The sequence below is a fragment of the Erpetoichthys calabaricus genome, chromosome 10 (assembly GCF_900747795.2).
Source record: "Erpetoichthys calabaricus chromosome 10, fErpCal1.3, whole genome shotgun sequence".
Lineage (NCBI taxonomy): Eukaryota > Metazoa > Chordata > Cladistia > Polypteriformes > Polypteridae > Erpetoichthys > Erpetoichthys calabaricus.
In genome coordinates this window covers 82930154-82952604 of record NC_041403.2, presented here as the reverse complement: position 1 = coordinate 82952604, position 22451 = coordinate 82930154, and the positions used below count along the sequence as shown (strand labels likewise).

General features: G+C 37.6%; 1 protein-coding gene across 6 annotated transcripts in view; it reads left to right on the top strand.

Annotated features, from left to right (window-relative positions):
- sec16b (SEC16 homolog B, endoplasmic reticulum export factor) overlaps positions 1 to 22105 on the top strand; it is a 56927-nt gene extending 34822 nt beyond the window's left edge. For 3 of the 6 annotated variants that reach the window (XM_028811504.2, XM_028811503.2, XM_051932772.1), the window contains 13 exons: positions 417 to 498; positions 1577 to 1694; positions 2710 to 2821; positions 2906 to 3011; positions 4717 to 4854; positions 6268 to 6381; positions 8596 to 8680; positions 11285 to 11524; positions 11827 to 11876; positions 13657 to 13770; positions 13878 to 13979; positions 14386 to 14497; positions 20353 to 22105. In XM_028811504.2, coding sequence (XP_028667337.2) covers positions 417 to 498; positions 1577 to 1694; positions 2710 to 2821; positions 2906 to 3011; positions 4717 to 4854; positions 6268 to 6381; positions 8596 to 8680; positions 11285 to 11524; positions 11827 to 11876; positions 13657 to 13770; positions 13878 to 13979; positions 14386 to 14497; positions 20353 to 20384 — 1405 coding nt within the window. In that variant the 3' untranslated portion in view covers positions 20385 to 22105. Of the gene's footprint in view, positions 1 to 416; positions 499 to 1576; positions 1695 to 2709; positions 2822 to 2905; positions 3012 to 4716; positions 4855 to 6267; positions 6382 to 8595; positions 8681 to 11284; positions 11525 to 11826; positions 11877 to 13656; positions 13771 to 13877; positions 13980 to 14385; positions 14498 to 18931; positions 18993 to 20352 lie in introns of all 6 variants that reach the window. The other 3 variants (XM_028811508.2, XM_028811507.2, XM_028811506.2) reach the window with 3 other exon arrangements.
- The last annotated feature ends 346 nt before the right edge of the window (positions 22106 to 22451 follow it).

The following is a 22451-nucleotide window of genomic DNA, read 5'->3' as shown; positions in this document are numbered from 1 at the left end:
AGTCATAGGGACTAGAACCCATCCTGACAACTATGGGTGCTCATTGAGAAAGTCTTTTTTACACAGAGATCTGTAGACACATGGAATAAGTTAGAAGATAGTGTGGTAGACCATAGGACTTTAAGAACCTTCAAAACGTGATTTGATATTATTTTGGAGGAATTATGCGGATAGGAATGGCGAGCTTTGTTGTGATAAATGTCCTTTTCTCGTCTAAATCTTTGTAATGTTCTAAGAAGCAGGAATAATTACTGGAGTGCTAAGCACATTGCAGAACACATTTTAGATTACTTCCACACATGTTCATTTAGCATGTTTAGGAAAGGATTTTTAGTTTTCTAATGAACCTTTCATTGTATTGGCATGAAACCTTCCTGTCATTATGTTAAAGTGTTGTTTCTAACTGCATCTTCCAGGTTCACCAATAGTCTGGCCTTGAGTGATCCTCTTCAGACACTGTTTCAGTTGCTCTCTGGAAGAACACCCATTGCGTCTACAGTGAGTGTGAACTGACTACCTATCACTGTTTTAAAGTGGTATTCTATGCCTTATTGTCACATTTGCTTTCAGCATGTTTGTCAATGCACACTTGTGAACATGTGTTATGAAATTATTCTGTAAATATGACAGAACTTGTCCGCATTAGCACTGACGAAGGAACTTCACACAATCCTGACTTTAGAACAGGAGTAGGAATGACACTGAAAATGGCCATCACCAGGCCTAGTTAGTAAGAATTCTGATAACTGGCATGCTTTTAGAAAAAAGGAAAGAAACCAAAATGTGATGGAATGAAATTACATTAGATTAGATCATAATTCATATCATATGTTATTCGGGAGTGTATACCATGGCCATATTGTATATTAAAGGCCATAAAAGGCAGCTGTTAAAATCTTCATAAAACATTTACCAGTTCCATGGACAGGACCTTCACTGGCAGTTAACACATCCAACGATAATCATAAAACAAGGTGCAACAGATTTTTAGTTGTACAATTTGTGCTTTGTTGAATATTTATTAAGCATTTAATGATGCAAGCATTAGTGCTGTCTAAAATTTTGATTGAAACTGAATCTGTGTCAGCCTTCAGATGAAGGGTTATTTTGAGTGAAACCATGAATAACTTTGCATCTGTAAGGCAGTGAAGGGCAAAATATATTATCAGTGCAAAGTAAAGTCTACCAGATTTCCAGATGCTCTCCCAGCTTCAGAGAAGAAGTATGTCATAATTAATGTCTCTGTTTCATAACTCCAGCTGCATGTTTTTGCTACATGGGATTTGTAGAAATACAGGTAAACTGCAGTGTCTTCTAACTCCCAGATGCTTATTCAGTTCAGTTAATTGCTCTGAGAATCCTTCAAAATTTAATAGTAGATAAACTCAGAGTTCTACTCCGAAAGTTTTACAATGATTTGCTACACACACAGGCAAAAAATGCTATTTTTACCTAGTAAACCCCAAAAGAACTATAGTAGGAAAATGAATAATAATGCAGTGAAAGAAAAAGAATAAAAATAAAGTCTTCTAGAAAAAGAATATTGAATGTACACACATATTTTATTAATGTTTAGAACTGTGGAGATGACAGATGGGGAGACTGGAAACCTCATCTCGCTATGATGCTATCAAACCAGACCAGTGATCCTGATGTTTATCAGAAAGCTGTTATTACTATGGCAGATACTCTTGGTAAGGAAAGTGAAAAAGTACATTATTCCCTCTGGGATTCTTGACTTTTTAATAGATCTTTATTGTAAGTATACTAAATATTTTCCTGATTTATCATTGCTGTTGTATTTAATTAAAATTGACCATAAGATGTGCAGTTATTACATACTCTGTAGAAGCAGTGCCATGTACATCTACTGAATAATCATGATGTGTGTTGTTATTAATTAAAAAGTTTTTATGGTTTAATGAGAGGTGGTCTGCTGTACCATCTATGGGCATATCATTTAGCACCACTATATTTAGTTCTTTTCGAGCAGTGGTTACCTGTGATGTCTCATGCATCCAGTGCCCTGGGTTCAAATGCGACACCTGATCCTTGTCAGTATGGTGTTCACATGTTGCCTCTGTGTATATCTGTGGGTTTCCCTAACACATTGCCACGATGTTCATGTTAGATTAACTGAATATTCCAAAAGGACACCATGATATGCTGGTCCCCAGTTTAGAGCTCTCTGTGACTATGTGCCCTGTGATTCCAGAATAGACTCATGATACTGAATTAGACTAAGATGGTTTGAGAGTTATTTTTTATCACTACTGCTTCACAATGGTAGGAGCCCTGATTGTAAACTCATTCTAGTCACTTTCTGTATGAAGTTTCCTTTGGATGCTGCAGTTTTCTGCCACAGCCCAAAGGCGCCCCCCACCGCCACCCCCCCATTCCAGGGTTTGTTCCTGCCTTTTCCCATTGCTGTTGGGATGGGCTCCAGTACCAATTACCCTGAACCAATTTATACAAATTCAGTAATAATATACCTTGTGATGGACTGTGAACCCCCTCCAAGTTGGTTTTTGCTTTGCGCTTGTTGCTGCAGTATTAGAATAAGCAGGTTAAAAACAAAAGGATGGTAGTGACATGTGTAACTTAAACAAATAGCTCAGAAGGCATTGCAGTTCCTCTAAATTGTTTTCCAGTGCATTAAAGTGACTTGCTTCTTCAGATTGTAATGTAATCGTATTTGTGACTTTTTAGCTTCAAAAGATTTTATAAATGCAGCTCATTTCTGCTACCTAATAGCTGGAGTTCCCTTTGGTAATTATACTGACAAATCAGAGAAGATGGTCCTTTTGGGCAGTAACCACAAGTGAGTATTAATATTTTGTTTTTTAAAAAAGCAGGTTCAACTACTGGCAGAATTTATAATATTTTTTTTTTCATTTTCCCCAAGTCTTCCCTTCCTGAAGTTTGCCACCACATCAGCCATCCAGCTCACAGAAGTGTTTGAGTACTGCCAACGACTTGGAAATCCAAGTTTCTCTATTTCTGCTTTCCAGGTTCAAAAATTCTTCTATTTTAATTCTTTATTCTCGTATTATAAGTTAACCAACTTTAAAAACAAATAACTGTCCTTTGAAAATTCAAACAATAGTAGAAACTATGGCTGGTCAACAGTCAAGCGCCTTTATAATTCAGTCATGCTTTTAAGGGATGAGTTAGAGAAGAATCTTCTCATCTTTTTTCACATCTGGATTCTGACCAAACATAGTATGGCATTAATGTGACTCTCATTATACTTCCTATGCTCAAGAAGGTCAAAGATTTGGAATGCATAGTACTTGGCTCATTACTTGGCTGTTTCATGTCTGCTGTTTAATCCTGCCATAAAAGGCTAACATATTGATGTAAACTTATACAACAGTGAAAATAAAAACCACACCAACACAAGGAAGTTGTTATTATAATTGGCAACTTTAAATCGGTTCCATTCAGGTGGGTGTGTGAATAGAAAAGACAATGAAATTCCATTGGCAGGATAGGCACTGACTACCTGCAGGGTGAAAAAAAGGATTGATGTATGGCTATCACGTGATCATCATACATTATTTAAAACTCTTAAATTGTATACTTACATCTAGACTCCTCAGGGACCTTAAATTATAAAATCAATCTTGTCCTTCACCCCAGTGTGACAACTCCTTTTTTTAAGGTATATAGCACTAGTAAAAACTGGCATGCTTCTCAGACAAATAAAATTATTTGTCCTAAATGATTTTATTTAGGATGTGATGACAGTTGCTCCTTAAGAAATGCACAATCTGTTACCAGTGAAAGAGGGAGAAGGATCTCTTTTAACTCCGATGGTGATCTATACATTTAATCTATAAATAGTGGCCACTAGGGCGCACCCCGGAGCCCTGAATACCAGACAACTGCCTCCGACACAAATCCAGGATAAAATAACATTGTTTTATTGAATAACAATACCTCAATAGGCTTACTTCTAAGCATACACCAAGTTTAACTGCTGCCTTTCCCTCCACTCCTCCTAAGTGAGCATTATCCTCTCCCTCTGACTTGGTGAGTGAAGGGAGATACCTCCTTTTCTATTGGATATGGGAGTACTTCAGGTGCCATGGCACTGCATGACAGAAGCACTTCCGGGTTATACGGAAGCTGTTCAAAACAGGGGGTGGAGGGGGGGGTGGTCGTTCGTCAGCCAGCAGTGTCCCCTGGCGGCACCCAAGGAACCCGATGGGGCTTCCTTCCCAAACTACAAATCCCAGGTAGCCCTGCGGGTGTCCTACCTGGAACCAAGCGAGAGGAGCACTGCTATCTCATGTTGGGGGATAAGGTGCTCTTGATAAAGTGTCTTCCCCAGGCCATCCACCATCCGTTCACTCCGACTGGGATATGAACCATCAACAATATTGGCAAAGTTGCACTTCCATCCACATGATCCTTCCATTCAAGCTTCCAGGCTGGGCAAAGAAGCAGCCTTTATCCAACTCAAGATGCCAATTCTTCCGTTAAGAGGTTCACAATATGAAGAAATATAAAATACCTAAGGAAACTATTTGCAATATTATTACTTAAATCACATCAGGAAAAACTTTGTCATAACCCTATCCCGATTACATCTGAGGCTTCAGCAAGACTGTGTTCTAAAAATGCCAGCAAAGCAACATTTTACATGCTTTGAAGATAACATACTGTTTGGTGCGCACAAGGACAAATGCATTTTCTTGTAATTAACTACAGGTGTACAAATTTCTATACGCCTGCCGACTGCTGGACTACGGACTTGCCTCACAAGCTTTTCACTATTGCGAGGTTATTGGCAAGACCATTGTCGACCAAGAGACATGTTCACCTGTACTTTTGCAGCAAATAATTATGGTAAGCAGCTGGAATCAATGATATTTCTTCAGTTTAGACCAGGGATGGCTAACTCTGATGGCGGAGTGGTGGCTCTGAGGCTAGGGATCTGCACTGGCAAGCTGAAGGTTGCTGATTCAAATCCCGTAAATGCCAAAAGAGACTCTGCTCTGTTGGGCCCTTGAGCAAGGCCCTTAACCTGCAATTGCTGAGCGCTTTGAGTAGTGAGAAAAGTGCTATATAAATGCAAACAAATTATAAAAAAAATCCTGGAGAGCTACAGGTTTTCATTCTAACTATCTTTTTAATTAGTGACTAGTTTTTGCTACTAATTAACCTAATTTAATTTATTTACTATTTAAGACCCAGACCATTTAGAACAGTGATGCGCCGCAGCGGCATCAGGTTTTTGTTCCAACCCAATTGCTTCAAGAGAAATCATTCATTGCTGATGAAGCACTTATTGCTCAAATGACATTTTTCTGCTTCATTTTAGTTGTCCCACTAGTTAAGATTTCATCCATCCATCCAGTTTCCAACCCGCTGAATCCGAACACAGGGTCACAGGGGTCTGCTGGAGCCAATCCCAGCCAACACAGGGCACAAGGCAGGAACCAATCCCGGGCAGGGTGCCAACCCACCACAGTAGTTAAGATTTTAAACCCTTAATTGCTTATTTTAGTCTTTAACCACTGTATTCATTGTTTTAACTGCCCCTTATTAGCAATAAGATGCAAATTACAAATGAACCAGCGGTTCTACATCTTGCTTGTCTCCACTTCCACATGTATGTACTCATCATTCACTATTTGGTTTAATTAAGTACTCAGAAGGAAACCAAAGAGAAAGTGAAGAACTGAAAATTACCTGTTTTAGACTTCAAATCACTCAGATGATACATGTATCATTACAAAGGAAAAAAAATATGATTTAAGAATGAACTGACATGGTAGAGCTAAAACACTAACAAGCTATGAAATTAAATAAGATCTGTTATTGTTGAGGACTGGCTTCTAATTAAGCAACTTAGTTGGAACAAAAACCTGAAGCCACTGCAGCTCTCCAGGATCAGAGTTGGCCACCCCTGCTATAGGCATTCATTAGGTTGCAAGTTCTGGTACTTTTCTTTGTTTCATTTAAAATAATATTGGGCAAGATGTGTACTAAACACTAGAACCAATGCACCTTTATTTGTGAATAGAATAAAATTAATTATGAAAAGAATTACTATATCTCAACATACTATGGTGATGCATAACAGAGAGGTCTGTATGGATGTTAACATTATAGTCTCAATTTTCATGAATAAATAATTTACTGTAATTATATAAATCTATAAATAACCCAGTCTGTACTGATGAATGTTTAGTTTAAAAGTCTTTACCATTTGGTTGTCTTCTTGAACTAATAGAAGTTTTTCTTGCATTTCTACAGCTATCCGACAGACTGAAGCTATCAGACCCTTTGTTCCATGAACGATCTGAATTAGTGCAGGACTTGGAATCTGACTGGCTAAAAAGGCTGCGGCAAATGCATGTGCAGTCTCAGGTGAGCTACTCTTTATCTAGAGTGCATGATTAATTCAGTGCTATGTATTACATATATACTATAGTACAGAGCTGTAATTATCCTTGATGTGATTTTTCATCTCGGGGTGCTGCAGATCAGTTGTGATTCTTTCATTAATTTATGTATAAACCAAAAACAAAAGTGAGTGAGAACACAGGTTTTAGCACATGAAGTAGTTTTCTTGTTCATAGCCATTGGATACTGTATGTCCCACCTGAACTGGCCTCTTATAAGAACTACTTTGTTTTTTTTTTCTTGCACACACACATTTTCCTTAGAGACTGCTTTGTTCCATAACTCTGAGGTTATGCGGACTGGACTATAAACTGGCCTCCTTTTGATACGAACCACAATTTATTGGCATCCAAGGTAGTGCAATGTTTATTCCCTGCACTTACTCAAAAACTAAAGAGATACAAATGCACTGAGTAAATGTGCACAATAGATCAGCTGTCAGCAAGAAGAAGCTCTAAAGTCTTGGGTTCAAATGCTGGCAGAGACACACCCTGTGTGGAGTTTACATGTCCTGTAGGTCCAGAGACACAAAAGCAGGTAGTCTAGGTTAATTACTGACTCGGCTCAGTATGACTGGCTTATTTCAAGAATGATAGTTATGAGGAAAGATGGATGAACTTTACATTATTCAGCTTACTCAAGCTGGGATTGAAAGCAGTTATATTAGAAATATATGTGTTTCTTACATTAGGAGTACCTGCAACATAGCAAAACATCTTTTTTGAAAAGTGTTTAGTTCAGTTATTTATTATTGTCCCCAATAAACATATATATCTCTTTAGCATAAAGACATACATTTTCTCATTGAAGTTGGCAAAGATTGTCATCCTTTACAATAATAAGATGTTTGAAAGTGTTCCTGGTACATAGTGTTAAGATTTCTAAGTAAAGGCATGTATCCCTAATATCAGTCACTTACCAGGATTAGCCTACATCAACATACTAAGACACTAGCTGATTCTCCAAAACCAGAGTGTAGCTGCGTTTACTCAAAATCACCAAACTTCTCCAGCTTTAGTTTGCTTCATGGGATTCTGGCAATAACCTGACACGTTGAAATGATTCCACAGACAAAATATCTTTGTTTTTAAAAGCTTTTGTAAAATTTCAAAGTAAAACAGTTTACACAAAAATAGAGAAAAATTGATATAGCAAAGAAAAGAAAAGTTCTGCTAGAACTTTTAATAACTTTACAAAGTTATTGTCTGTTTTTACCAGCATTATTATCAATCTTTAATTTAATATTGTTTTTTGTATCAGTATGCTGCTGCTGGAGAATGTGAATTTCCCCTTGGAATTAATAAAGTATCTGTCTATCTATCTATCTATAAGCTTATATATCTTGTTTCATTCTTTAAATTTGCTCATACAGTTGAACCATTTCTAAACGGTCAGAAAATTGTATGCTTATCCCATTTACAAACTGCAAATGGGTCTTTCAGTCCATGCTAGCCATGGGACTAATTCCAAATACACACACATGCACACTTTATTACAAATATAGCCAGGAAGGTTCCATTTCATGTTAACCACAGGGGGTTAAGGCTATACCATAATCTATAGCTATGAAAGAAAATTATATTTTATTCAAATTAAGCAAACAGCTAATAGAAGTTTAACTTAAAGTATTAACTTTCTAACTTTGGCTCTTACACAGAGTTTAATCCACAAAGGGGAGAGTCAAGAATTATAAAGAGAATAAAGAAGTTGCAAGTTCAGAAAATGTGCAGCTATGTCAAAATTTTAAACAGTATCATTTTATTATTGTTCAGTACTTCATGTAAACTTAAATGGCACAATTTCCTGTCAAATTTAGTTATTTTGTTTATTTAGTTATTTATAAAAAGAACGGATCATTTCTTTTCCCTGCAACAGTCAATGTATATACTGTGTGTATCTTAAAATCTATTAATGGCAGATAGTGTTGAAAACTGTTCAGATTTTTCAAGCAAGGTGTGTTTTTACTCACAAGCCATCGATTAGCACATGCAAGTAAAAATTTCATCCTACTCTGTAAACTTGAGAATGATAACACTCTAATCTTCTAAATTTGTTGAATTGAAGTATGTCATCAAGGATGATTTGGAAGAAGTTGCCTGTTGACCATAATATCGTCTTTGGGAGAAATGAATAGCAAAAAGATGTATTTTTAGCAAAGTGTATTTTTATTTTCTTTAGGTGGAAGCCCAAAACCAATGTGGCAATCATCAAAGAGAAACTATTGCTTCTGTTTCTACTGACCAAGAGATTAGAGTACAAAAAGGTAAAAGCTGTCCATTTTGAATACATTTTATTTAGGATTTCACAGTGGTCCATGCCACTACTTCACAGCTGTATGGACTTGGATTCTATTTTACAACATCGTTCTCATATTTGCATGTGGTATTCTGATTTCCCCCATAAATTGGTGAATTTCAACTGAACAGGAATGGGAGAGTGTTGGTCAGAGTGTGAGTATTTCCTGAATCCCATCCAAGGTTAGCTCATAGCTGGAGCCTGATGCTACTAAAGAAGAGTTCTGGTTTCACAAGAAAAAGATTTAGGAAACTGATACTTGGATAAATGGATTTAAATTAAATTATCTTGCTTTTTTCCTCAAATGCAACAATGTGAAATACTTTTTTAAAAAACTGACTGATATGTTTAGGAATGGCATTCTTGCCTTTTATGAAACTGTCTCTTTAATTTTATAGTTTCAATTTCTGTTGTTCCACAGTCATAAATACATGTGCTGGATTTATAGACAAAATTGGAAAGATTCACTTTCATAGTTTCACTTAATCTTATTCTACATATTTATTCACATCCTTCTTTCTTGATTTATTAATGATTCCTAAACAGTTTATTTTAAATAACTTGCATTTGCTTAAGTAGTCATAGTATTGTTATATACTACAATGGAATTCTTACTTGGATGACCATCCAACACAATAATGGGCTGTCTGAAAAAAAATGCCACAGTAACCCCCTGCATGTCTTTGATCTTATCTGGGACAATGTGCAATTTCAATACTCAATTCATATCTGTATTTCTGTTTCCTCAGACACACCTAAGACATGCACCCTCTGGTTGATTGGCTCTGTTAGACTGAATGTAGAATCTTACTAAGTGACAGTGGACTTTAGATAAGGTCCCACCATATTATCCCCTCTCTTCATACTTAATACTGCTGTGACAGTTGTGGAAACCTTCAGGTTTCTGGGATCCATAATCTCCCAGGACTTGAAATGAGAGACCAATGTAGGGGCCATCATAAAAAAGGCACAACAGTGAATGTACTTCCTGCGACAGTTGAGGAAGTTCAACCTTCCACAGGAACTGTTGATTCAGTTTTACACAGCAGTCATTGAGTCTGTTCTCAGCTCATCCATAACAGTGTGGTTTAAACCAGTGAATAAACATGACAAAAACAGGCTACAACAAATAGTCGGGACTGCCGAAAATATCATTGGTGCCAGTCTGCCCACCTTACAGGACCTGTACCATTCCAGAATCATGAAACATTTAGGGATGATCATCACCGACCCCTCACAACCAGGCCACAACCTTTTTGAACTTCTTCCATCAGTCCAACGTTATAGATTAATATACGCCAAAACAAGCAGATATTAGAACAGTTTTTTTTCCCCACAGGCCATCAAGCTCACAAATGGTTAATTCAGTGTTATATTTTAGTTTTATTTCAGTATTTCTTGCACTGAGTTGCACTCTGCACTTTGTATGCATATATATATATTTACATTCTCTGCCTTCTCTGTTTTAAAATCTCAAGTGTGTAATTAACAGTTGAGTGTATGTCGATTATGTAATTTATACTTGCAGAGTCATCAAAATCAGTGTCAGATTCTGTTTATGCATGCGTACTGGGCCAATAAATGTGATTCTGATTCTGATTTTTGCTAACAGGACATTTCCTGACTTTATGTGACACTGTGTGAAAATGAGAAAATGATTGGAAATTAAATTAGAGAACCCTCTTAAGAAGAAGGAGATCTGTCCTTTTCTGAGAAATTTTCTTAAAATAGCAGGTGTGAATGTATGATTTGGCACAAAAAATAGATAAACAAGGGTAAACATTAATTGCGCATAAATGGTAAGAATTGCTCTCTGATGAATAAGTTGGGTTTTCCACCCACATCCCAATAACATCCATTAACTGACGACCCTAAACTGACTTGTTATGAATTACTGTGGGTAGTGTTGATTGTGCCCTGTGATGGATTGGCAGTCTGTCATTGGTTAGTTTCTGCCTTGCACGTAAATATGCAAACAGAGGTTCTACCCCCACATTTCTGAACTGAACAAATGGTCTGATGAAAGTTTCGGCTCTAGTAAGGACCTAAAGCCCCAGGGGGTGCCAAGGATTCAATGTACTTCATGGTCTTATAGCACTGGTTTAAATTGCTGGAAGTACTGATCATAATGCAGCATGAAATGGCAAGAGGTATTTATTTATTTATTTATCATTGTTTTAACCAGACTCTGCAATTTGTCCATTCATATATCCATCCAGAACTAGTAAGTAGTAGTAATGGTTTTCAGGTACCTACTCTAGCAGCATCAAATATAATGAAGCAGCAACCCTGAATGGAACTGCAGTCTGACAAGGGTGCACTCGTGTGCCCACCCTCATCAGCAGTTCTGAGCCAGTTTACAGTCCATTGCCAATTATGCTTGTCCTTCAAATATGGGTGACAAAACAGTGCATACATGCACAAAGGAGAAAGTGTACAGTCCACACAGGCTGAGTGTCAAACCCATTATCCTCCAGCTGTGAATCAGTGTGGCTAATCAACGCACCATCATGCCATGCTTGTGATACATGATTATTTTTTAATATGTCTTTCTTTTTTGAAATTGTTAAAGATAGACATACAGTTCCTAATACCCAAGACCACTGGCCAGATGGGGCCTATCACCACTATGATCATTGGGATCCTGTTGAGGAGAGTGCTTTCAAGAGTCTGACACATCCAGTGCCTACCTTATACATGAGCTCCATGTCATCCAGGATAACTACTGAACCTTCAGAGTGTGTGCCCTCAAAAGAGTGGGTGACCGAAGACCAGATGGAGTCCACGCATGGCAAGATTAAGGATACAGCAGGTGTGGAATGAAGTTCTTTTACATAATGAAATTTGGAGTAAGATTTTACTGACCTTTTCTGTGCAATAGCTCTATGATATGAATGTACTGCAAGGTCTATTGCAAAATGCTTTGTTGTACTTTCAGCGAAACGTTTGTTATAACTTTTTAAATTGTTCATATTAATGATATATGAATTTAACTAATGATCTAACAATAAAAGCTTGTTGTCTTTCCTGTGATAGGGTGGTGTGCACCTGTCATTTTGCTGTGCCAATATATTTATTCCCTTATTCTTTACACATTTATATTTTTTGTTATAGGCGATGGACTACCTGCAGATTCAAATGAAAGCCATGTGTCTCAAGAGACTGTAAGCATTGATTAATTATTTAGAGTGATAAATACAGTAACTGCCATTCTCTAAGGCAGTGGTGGACAACTCTGGCCAGGAAGTGTTGAAGTTATACTTTAAGTCATTGTTTTCTGCAATTAAAACACGTAATTTAATTAATAGAGTGATCCCGTAGGTGTCCTGTCCATGGCTGGCCATATCTAGGACAAGCTGTGATCCCCACAGTCCTGAAATGCACTAAGTTGGTGTCATAATGGATGGCTGGATAGGTTAATTATGTTTTCTTTAGTCAGCCATTTCACTTTGCTGAGAACATCAACAAAAACATTTAGATGAATCAGAGCAGAGTAGTACCTCAACAGTTTATCTTTCATTTTTTTCTTCTTTATTGAAACAGCATCCTCAGAAAAATGTTGGCTTCCTTTTATTTGCACCTCATTGTCAATTGCATTTTGGTTAAGAAAAGTGTGTAAAAAGGAAAGAAAAACAATCTTAAATATAATTTAAAAAATAGATTTTTTTAGAATGTAAAGCTATATAAAAAGAATTTATTAATTTCCATTTGAGTTTAACAATTAAATCCAACTCAAAAAGCTTCCAGATTGTGAGACTTCAGAATAAGAGCTGGAACAAGTTGTCAGATTAAGCAAGAAATACAGTTAACTGGTCCATAAATTGGCCAAATATTCTCAAATATTTTTAGGCACATACAGTATGCATATGAAGATATCTTTCACATGCCATGAGACCACTTCCATTCCCATTTCCAAGGTCAAGATATATGATTTATTCATTTTCTTAGTAATTTACTGCGTAAGTCTCATTTTAATATTTTATCTGTAACATTAGGGTGATTTTTTTCAGATACTAGTTTCTATCTACAAACAATTACTCAGCCTATTTTCACTGTTTTCATTTTAGACTTTCTTCCCTGACATCAGAATACTGTATTATAAAGCATCCATTCACCTCCTGAACTTACCTTGTTCAATTCAGGAACCTGAGGCCTCTCCTGAGAATAGCAGCTACAAAGCAGAACCCATCTGTGGACAGGGAGCCATTTATAATAAATATTTTTCAGTCTTTTGTTTCCTAATACTCCAACCTTAAAGATTTTGTCTTGGTAGAGTGGGGTGCAAAGGTCACGTCCAGGTCAGGCTAAGGGACGAGTCTATTGCAGGCCACACTCAGGCACACACTCTCTTCTACCAGGCCAGTTTGGAGACCCCTGTCAAACCGATCTGTATGTGTATGCTTTTGATTTGATTTTTAATATAATGGAGGAAACCCTGAATCGGGAGGATAACATAAAATCTCAAAGACAGCAACTTACAATGTTGCTTTAGCACATTTACCATTGTCCTAGCTCTGATATTTAATACCCCTGTGCCCTAGGGCCAGAAAAAGGTCACCATCCCTCTTGTGTGTTGTAAAAGGCAACTAAAGGAAGCAGGCGTCAGGAAGGCGTCCACTTGTAAAAATTTCTAATCTGTCCTTTTGAGGAGGGTAACCGATCAGTCTGGGTGAACTTAAAAAATAGCTGTTAAACCAGCAGGAGGAATGTGAGAGAGAGAGAAAGAGAGCGCCTCTGATATATAAAATGATAATTGCGGAAGACTATTTCTGATTCTTTGAGTACAGTCTAATGTTTGATTTTGCAATCTGTGAATAGAAAGTTACATTAACATATTACAAGCAAAGAAGAAGTGGCCACGAATGGCTACCATAGTGGTCAGTACTATGTTGATAATGTGTAATTTTATTCACTTAGTAAAACTACTGCCTTCAATTTTTTTAGGATGTTCTGGAAGGAAAGACACAAATTATTACAAAAGAAGAAAATGATCCTGATGCATCTTTCAGACCTTTGACGAACAAAGTAACTGGCAAAATGGATTTGCAGGCCAATAAGGTGTTAAACATTGACCTGAAGCTTCCATTTGTTAATCAAAGTCTTGTACTTTCTTTTCCCAACATCAAGTGCTTACTCCGGTAAGAGAGTCTTGTGTCACTTTTCAGGAGCCCAGGCGTGGCTGGTTTGGCTGGTTTAGATCTGCGGGCAAACAAAAAACTGAAGCAGCTCATAAAGAGGTGTCAGGAGACACAATGGCAGAAAATAAGGCAGGTGGAACAAGCATATGAGGAGTCATATTATATGATGCCAAGAAAATGCCAAAAAGTTATTAGAAATTAACAAATTGTTGAATATAGCTCACTGAATATGGCTTTTCTCTGCCAAAGTACACGGTGTGCTAACCTTTAAGTGTTAACAGTGATTCAGAGATGATGTTTTAACTTAGCCCTTTTCTGCTTAACTTAAAGATGTGTTAACTATGTGTTAAGGAGAGGATGGCACTGCTCTCGCTACCTAAGGAAATAATATGTCACAGAACGCATTTCAGACTCTACCAACTGAGATGCATAGCTAGCTCTACATTTAAAATGTAATTTTAAATAAGCTTTAGGACAGAAGTGTTATGTTTTTGCAATACTCAGGAACAGTGACAAGTTATGAATATCTTTTTAGCAGGACATTTCTACCTCGCAACTGATTGGCCCGCCGCCTCCGGGACCTATAAACCAGTATTCTCCTCCTCCTCCCACCCAAGATGGAGTGAACCCTTATTCCAGGAAAGCTAGTAAGTTTGCAGTTAACATGAGTATTGTGTATGCTAAACTAAACTTGACTAATTTTTTTGTTTTATTATTTTAATAAAAAGTATATAAAAAGCACTTGTACAATAGTAACAGCTACAGTGTTTTCTACACAGAATACACTTTTCTTTGTTTGCATAGTTTCTACTGCAGTTATTTTATTAAGTCTTCTGGTGGTTTTGTGCTTCTTTTGATCTAGAGGTGAAATTTCCATCTTAGAGTATCCTTTTTACTCTAATTTTCAACCCATAGAAAAATCTTTGTATTGTTATACTGTAGTTATAATTAACCTTAAACTATTGCATCTTTTTGCAGTATGCTTGTTTTTAAACTGCATGTAATTTTAATTTTAACCTTACATTATTTATTATTTACAGTTTAAAGTGATTTTGTTTTCCCATTCTAAGTCTTTTAGATGTTTCTTCATTCATTAAATTTTTGTACTGTATCTTAATGCAGTTGTTTTGGGAATTAGTTACTTGCAATTCGGTTATTTGTTATTTGAAAGTATATTTATTTCCAAAAACGAATATATATTTTGTACATTATTTTGACAAGCACTGGAACAAAGATTACACCATAGATGGCTTTGTAGTCATTCCTCAAAGCACCTGCTTGAAATGCTTTGTTTTGCTGAAGCTTCCCCGTGCTTGGCTAGTTGGCGTATCACATTAGTATTGTCATTTGATTTATCTCAGCTTTTACTCCATTTTTGTGTTAAAAGTCCACTGCAACTGTTTTTAACATCTGGTTATGGAGCTTAGCAAAGTTTGTAAGCTGTTCTGTACCTGGGCAAGACTTTCTCTACCTGATATCTTGTCAAGAGATTATTGTGTTCCTAATTCCAAAACTCCAATCTAAGGGAAAAAGTGCTATATAAATAAAATGTATTATTATTATTACTAGGGGGCTCTGCCCCCTGGTCACTTCGCTCGCCAACCCCTGGTGTTGGGTAACCCGAAACACATTGATGTATGTATGAGATATATTGGAGTGTAAAGGTGTAGATGATGAACAAAGGAAGTAAAGAACCCATAGCATGGCACATTAGAAAGATTTATTGGAATATTTCTTTATACACAACATTTGTAGTAAAGATGGTGTGTTGTCCTTGAATTAGTTTTCCTTGGTATGGAGTATCTATAACTTTAACTTTAATGTCAGATGAACGCCGAACTCTTGAGAAGGCAACATAAAGTTGTCCATGTCCAAATACAGGCTCAGAGAGGTATATGCCAACTCTGTCCATGGTTTGTCCTTGGGATTTGTTGATTGTCATGGCAAATGCAGGTTTAATGGGAAATTGGCGTCGTTTAAGTGTAAAAGGTAATTCCAGGTCAGAACTTGTAAGGTCAACTCTAGGAATCAAAACAGTATTGTTAGAATGTGATCCTGTAAGTACTTTTGCTTCAATAACATTGTCTGTCATGGTGTTGATGACTAAACGTGTACCGTTGCATAAACCTTGTTTAGTAGTAAGGTTTCTTAATAGCATGACTATTGTCCCGATTTTAAGGTTAAGATTGTGTTGTGGTAACCCGGCTGGGTTAATAGTGTTTAAATATTGTAAGGGAAATTAAGATGCTCATTCTCGTCCTCAGAATCAACATTGTCAGTACTTAGAAAGAGGCGGCTTTCTCCAGGAAGTAACGCAATGACCTGGTTATTTATGCGATCAACGTCAATATTCTTTGGACATAATATAGCCCGTTGTGTTAATAGTGGTATCTGGTCTAATGAGATTGCTGTTCCAAACACCTCCATCACTAAGTCGTCGCAGATAAAGGCTTGAGGGATCTGAATAATATCTGGGTGAAGTTCATATGTATTGGTAAGGTTTCCATCTCCTAGTTGCAATAACCAATTGGTATATTCTGGATCTGGACATCGCATGTTTTGTACCAAATGTATTGTCTCAAAGTAATGCCAATTGTCTGCGTATTTCAAACTGGACTGAACAATAGCTGAACGCATGGCATGTGGAACAATAGCTAAGCATTGTCGAAAATCTCCTCCTAATAACAGTACTTTTCCTCCAAATGGAATAGTATTATTCATTAACGTTTGGAGGAGTTTATCAATGGTGTTGAGTAAATGACTGGATGCCATTGTACATTCGTCTAAAATCAACAGTTTTGCAAGACGGATTTCTTGTGCATTGTTACTGTTCATTTTCATCTAAAGGAGGCAGTCTAACCTGACCCTTTTGACAACAACGTGTAAACTCATTAGTTGTATTGCCAGTTGTTTCTTCAGGGAAGTTAAGTGAATGACAATGACAGCAAATGATATTCATTAATCCTAATGAATGTTCACTAATAGTGGACTCATTACAGAATGCGTTGTCAGCTAATTGGCGGAATTGTTTAGCAGCCGTTTGTCGTTCCTTTCTTTGCCATTTATCTATTGACTGTGCTGTTTGAGAGGCGCGTTGTAGGCGCCTGCGTTCATTAATTGTATTCAGGCGGGCTCGCTTCTGTATGTCCGTTAGTTGAGATGTTTCGTTTTGGAGCCGTGACTCCTTTGGTTGCGTTGTTTGAGAAGCGCGTTGTAGGCGCCTGCGTTCATTTTTTTTATCCAGGCGGGCTCGTTTTTGTAGCCCCGTCAGTCGAGCTTTTTCTTTTTGGAGCCGTGCCTGCTTTGCTTGCGGCATTTCAGACGCGCGCTGTAGGCGCCTGCGTTCATTGATTTTATCCAGGCGGGCTCGTTTTTGTATCTCCGTCAGTTGTGGTCTTTCGTTTTGAACCCGTGCCTGCTTTGCTTCCGCAGTTTCAGACGCGCGTTGTAGGCGTCTATGTTCATTGTATTTGTCCATGCGGGCTCGTTTTTGTAGCTCCGTTAGTCGAGCTGTTTGGTTTTGGAGCCGAGACAGTTTTGTTTCCGTGGTTTGTAGCTCCGTTAGTTGAGCTGAATCGTTTTGGAGCCGTGACCGTGACTCCATTAGTTATCCGTTGTCTACCGTTAGTAATATGGATAATTGCACTTACTGTTAATACGGAGCGTTTTCTGTGGTTGTACTGTTAATAATGCATCACTGTAATGTGATTCACATATGCTATATGGTTTGGACGTGTGAGGATGCCGTACGTTTAATCCGGAGAGTTCGTTTATTCTTATTACCCGGACCATGCTGTGTATTGTGGACGTTTAGTTCAGAAGCGCGTTGTAGGCACCTGCGCCTTTCGTACTATCTTTGTGGACCTTTGCGGAGTCCGTAGTGTCTTCCATTTGACTCTGGGGTGCAGTGCAGAATCCTCTTTTCTGTGTGGTGTTAGTTGAGCTATTTCGTTTTTGAGCCGTGACTCCTTCGTTAGTTGAGCTCTTTCGTTTTTGAGCCGTGACTCCTTCGTTTGCGGTGGATCAGACTTCGCTTGCGGTTTATGAGACGTGCGCTGTAGGCACCTGCGCACTATGTCTCCTGCGTCCATCGCCGTGTACCTGGGTCCGTGCCTTCCGGTTTACCATTCTCGGTTAGTAATATGGATTATTATTATTGAGTTTGCTATAAACATTTAACATGTGATTATTGAGGCGAGTTTGCTACTTACAACAACAGCGGCAACTGTTGAATGTTGGGGGCAGTACCACATTTACTGCTAATGCAGAGACATTACTGAGGAACAGTGCCAGTCAATCCATTGGTGACATAAGTGCCAGCTAGGGCACTGTCTTGTGACTGGTGCCATTTTTGAAAGCTAAGAAGCACGCGCTCCTGACACCAAGCGGGACCCTCCCCCACCCTTCCCCACGTCATAGAGGTATGATAATAATGTCCTTGGTATGTACACAAAGGGGCACCATTTTTGTTTCTGAAAGCCCACACCCCAGACACCAGACTATGATGGTACTGAGTGGGTGCTGTTTAGGAAAGTAAAAGTGTGCATGCTCTGTACTCCAAGGGGCACACAGGTTGTTTTATTTGGCTGATACCTTTATTGAAGGCAACTTAAAAAATCTGAAATACAATTGGTTACAGTTATTTTGATTTTCCATCTGGAGCACAGGCAGGAGAATCAAGTTGCTCATGGTCACATAGTGTCAGTAACTGGATTTGAACCCACATTCTTAAGGTTTGAAATCCAAAGTCTTAACCACTATAGGGCTATCCGCATGATGGTGTGAGTGTTCCTTAAATAGGGCCCTACTTAAGCGGAGCCATTATGTTGACGGACATCAGCCTAGCAGGAGATAATGCTCCTGAAAATGTGTGTCCAGCTCAGACCTTAACAATAAACATTAATGCTAACAATATTTTAGCGCAGTGTTTTAACAATTATACTAAAAGTGGGCATTCTGGATCTTGAAGGAAGTACAATCAAGCTTCTTCAACACTCTTTAGATGAAACAAATCAATAGAAATGTTAATTTGCTGTACTAAAACAGTTTTGCCTTATTTGTTTTATTCATTCTGCATACAGGTTGGCTTGCATGACCTCAAAAACTTTGCAATTTGCTGTAAAACCATTTGCCCAGTTTCAGGTAACAAAACACATATAACTGTTCATTATATCTTTTAAACTTGTATGGTTACTGTTTCTGTGCAATAAAAGAATGTAACAGTTGTAAGACTGAGACGGCACTGGTTCAGCTCCCCCTCTCCAGTGTCACTGGTTCATTGCATGTTTTTATATGAATCTCCCTTGGTCTCTGTACGTGTGACAATACTAGTCCTACATCTCTTTGACTTCAGTGTGACATTTTATAATGAGAATGTTACATTATTCTCAGCATTGCAGGCAACCTACCTGCTTTTGAAAAAATGCCCTTAGCTTATGAGGGAAGTGAATGGGATTCAGGCTTTATTTGACATTTATAACCAGATCATCCATCCATCCATTATCCAACCCGCTATATCCTAACTACAGGGTCACGGGAGTCTGCTGGAGCCAATCCCAGCCAACACAGGGCGCAAGGCAGGAAACAAACCCCGGGCAGGGTGCCAGCCCACCGTAGTAACCAGATAATTTTTCTTTCGTATTATTCTGTTCTGTTGTTCAGTGGCTAATCAAACTAGCTGACATTACAGCACAGTTATTGTCTCTGCTGTAATTGCACAGCTAAATATCACAGTTTCTGACACTTAAAGGCAGTCTAAAATTGATATATTTCTCCATTTTTTCCTCATGTAATTTTGCTAAGTATAAGTGTTTGGAATAAAACTGCAACTGTTCCCAGATGGCTAATACCTATTCTGTATCATATGTGTGACTATGGAGCTCAAATCATTGATACTCAAAGAATGACAGCAAACAGTGTTTGCATATGAAATGTACAGTATGGGGGGGGAACCTGTTTAAACCATGTTATCGAGCTTGTCCAAAGATCAGTAAAGTAATACCACACCCTGAAGGTAGTAAAACATCTCTTACTAAACAAAAGATACCGCCAGTTCAAAATATAATTTGTACCATAAGATGGTCCATTGCCTTGACTATTACAATAAATGTGTGGTTTGTATGCATTGGGTTACCTCATAGATCCAATGTCCTGGATTTGAACTTCATGCTTTGTTGCTATAAGTGTAGGTTTTGCATATTTTTCCTGTGTTTGCATGGCTTTTGCTCCAGGTACTCCAAGTTTTTCTTGTATATTCCCAAATATATATGGTAGGATGGCTCCAGATTGGTCTGATGTAGGTGTGAATGTATATGCATGGGTAGGCTTTGGGACAGACTGATACACTGTTCAGGACTCTTTTGCTTCCAGTGTTGCCGGAACAGGCTTCATCTACAAGCCCACATTAGATTAAGTGGATTTGAGAATATTTCATTATGAAATTGCAAACAGTACCCTGTAAATAAAATTACAAAGGTTTATTTCATTCTTTGGTCTGTTCTAGGGGCAATAAAACCAGGGGCCGTGATGGACTGACATCCCATCCTTATTTGTTTCCTGAATTGTCTCCAATGCAGCTTGGATATGATTTGGCCTTGACAATTATGAATGGTTTAAACGGGTTCAGTAATGAAAGGGTGGCTGGATAAAATCACAGGACATCTCTACGAGGACCTTCAAGCTGGTGATCACAGAACTTGAGGCTGGATACTTCACATTTCACTTTGGATGCTTTTCACTGTTAAAGTTGTAATGCATGAACACACAAGGCTTTCCAGTGACAAATCCAAGGAGCCTGGTCTCCAGGCACTCTCAGTAAAGAAAATCCACAAACCAACAGTGCTGTTTTAGTATAGCATACCTCTATTTTTCCAAGTAAACAGTATCCACATGACACATTATTGATCTGTGATATATTCAAATAATAGTTATTTTGGTTTTATATTTTCTCACATTAGTCTTATATCAATTCCCATTTCTCAAGTAGAACAAGCAGTGTCCTGTGGAATCCATAATATCTATTTTCTGTACCCACTGTTTACCACAAAGGTTATGGAATTTTGGTGTCTATATAAGCAAAACTGCATGGAACCAAACTTTAAACAGGGAGTCGGTCCAGCAGGGGTCACACCTTAACTGACCCATGCAGAACCAGTTTAGAATTGCCAGTTCACTTCATCTCCAAGTCTTTGAGAAGTGGAAGAAACCAGAATGCCCAAAGAAGTCACATAAACATGGCTGACACTGGGAAACTCCAGTCAGACAGCACCAGGGTAAGGAATTGAGCTTAGACCTAGGAGTTGTGAGGCCACAGCGCTAACCACGTCATCACCATGGCCTAATTCCTGAATAAATACATATTTATAATCTTACAGGCATCATCCTTATAAAACATGGACTAGTCTGTGTCCTTTCATTCTTAAATTTACTATGGATACTCAGGGATCTAATCTCTAACTTTCAGGAAGGCATCTGTCCATTTTCATTTTCTGTCTGAGAATGTGACCCATGAAGTAAAATCAAGGCCAAAAAAAAAAAATCATAAAAGACACCTATTTAATTTTCTTTCTAAAGAACCTTCAAGATATCCAACTTAAAAAGCAAGGAACTGACAGATTCATAATGATTGCAATAAAGTATCAGATTATTTATGTTACATTTAAGTGAAATGTTCTTAGTCAATTATGGAGTAAGCGTGTACTTTATTACTTACTTTTTCATGTAAAAGCAGCAATGCCTAATATTACAAATGACTGTAAACGTATAAAATTTTAAAAACAAGGACATCATTGCGCCAATCAACCTCATTTGGTTGGCTAAATACTAACTAACTCTGAAATCTGATTGGGCGGTTTGTTTAAAAACTGCCCATTAATGTGGATCCCTATCAACTTTTTGAGTGAACTTTCAACTTGGTTGTACTATTTTTGAACTTCTAGAGATGTTCTCAATTCAGTATACAATATTTAGCTCGGTGACCCCTCTCAGATCACCATGAACAGCATAAAAGCTGTGTTATTTAATTAAGGCTGAGATGGACATAAATTAAATAATTACATTTAAAATACCTTTAATATACCAGAAAAGATTACAACAAGCAGCCAAGCTTCCTTTTGTATGAGTCTTGGAGAAGGCCATAAACATTTAATCACAAGATGGTATTTTGATGCTTTTTCGGACAATGTATTTATTTATTGATAAAGTACAGCTTTTCATGATTTAAATTAAGTAAAATAAAATTGATATGGAAACACTGACCTCAGTTTGTTTTTCCTTTGTGTTATTATTTGTTAGTCACCCTGTATAAAACAATAAAGAAAAACAATTGGTAAATTGATTTTTAGTAACATTGAATTCTCTTCATTCTCCATCCATCCATCCTCTTCCGCTTATCTACTTTTCTAAATTTGGAAATCAAAGGTAAGTAGTCAAAAACTGAAACTGCACTAGTCGAAAATCGCCACTCTATTTATCAGAGACAGAAAGAGAACTGAAACTCCACTCACTATGGCAAGCCAAATAATCATTTTGAGATATCTTTAAATGATTTAAAGATAGTGAAAGTTTTTTAATCTCATTTACAGATAACATGGCAATTTGATA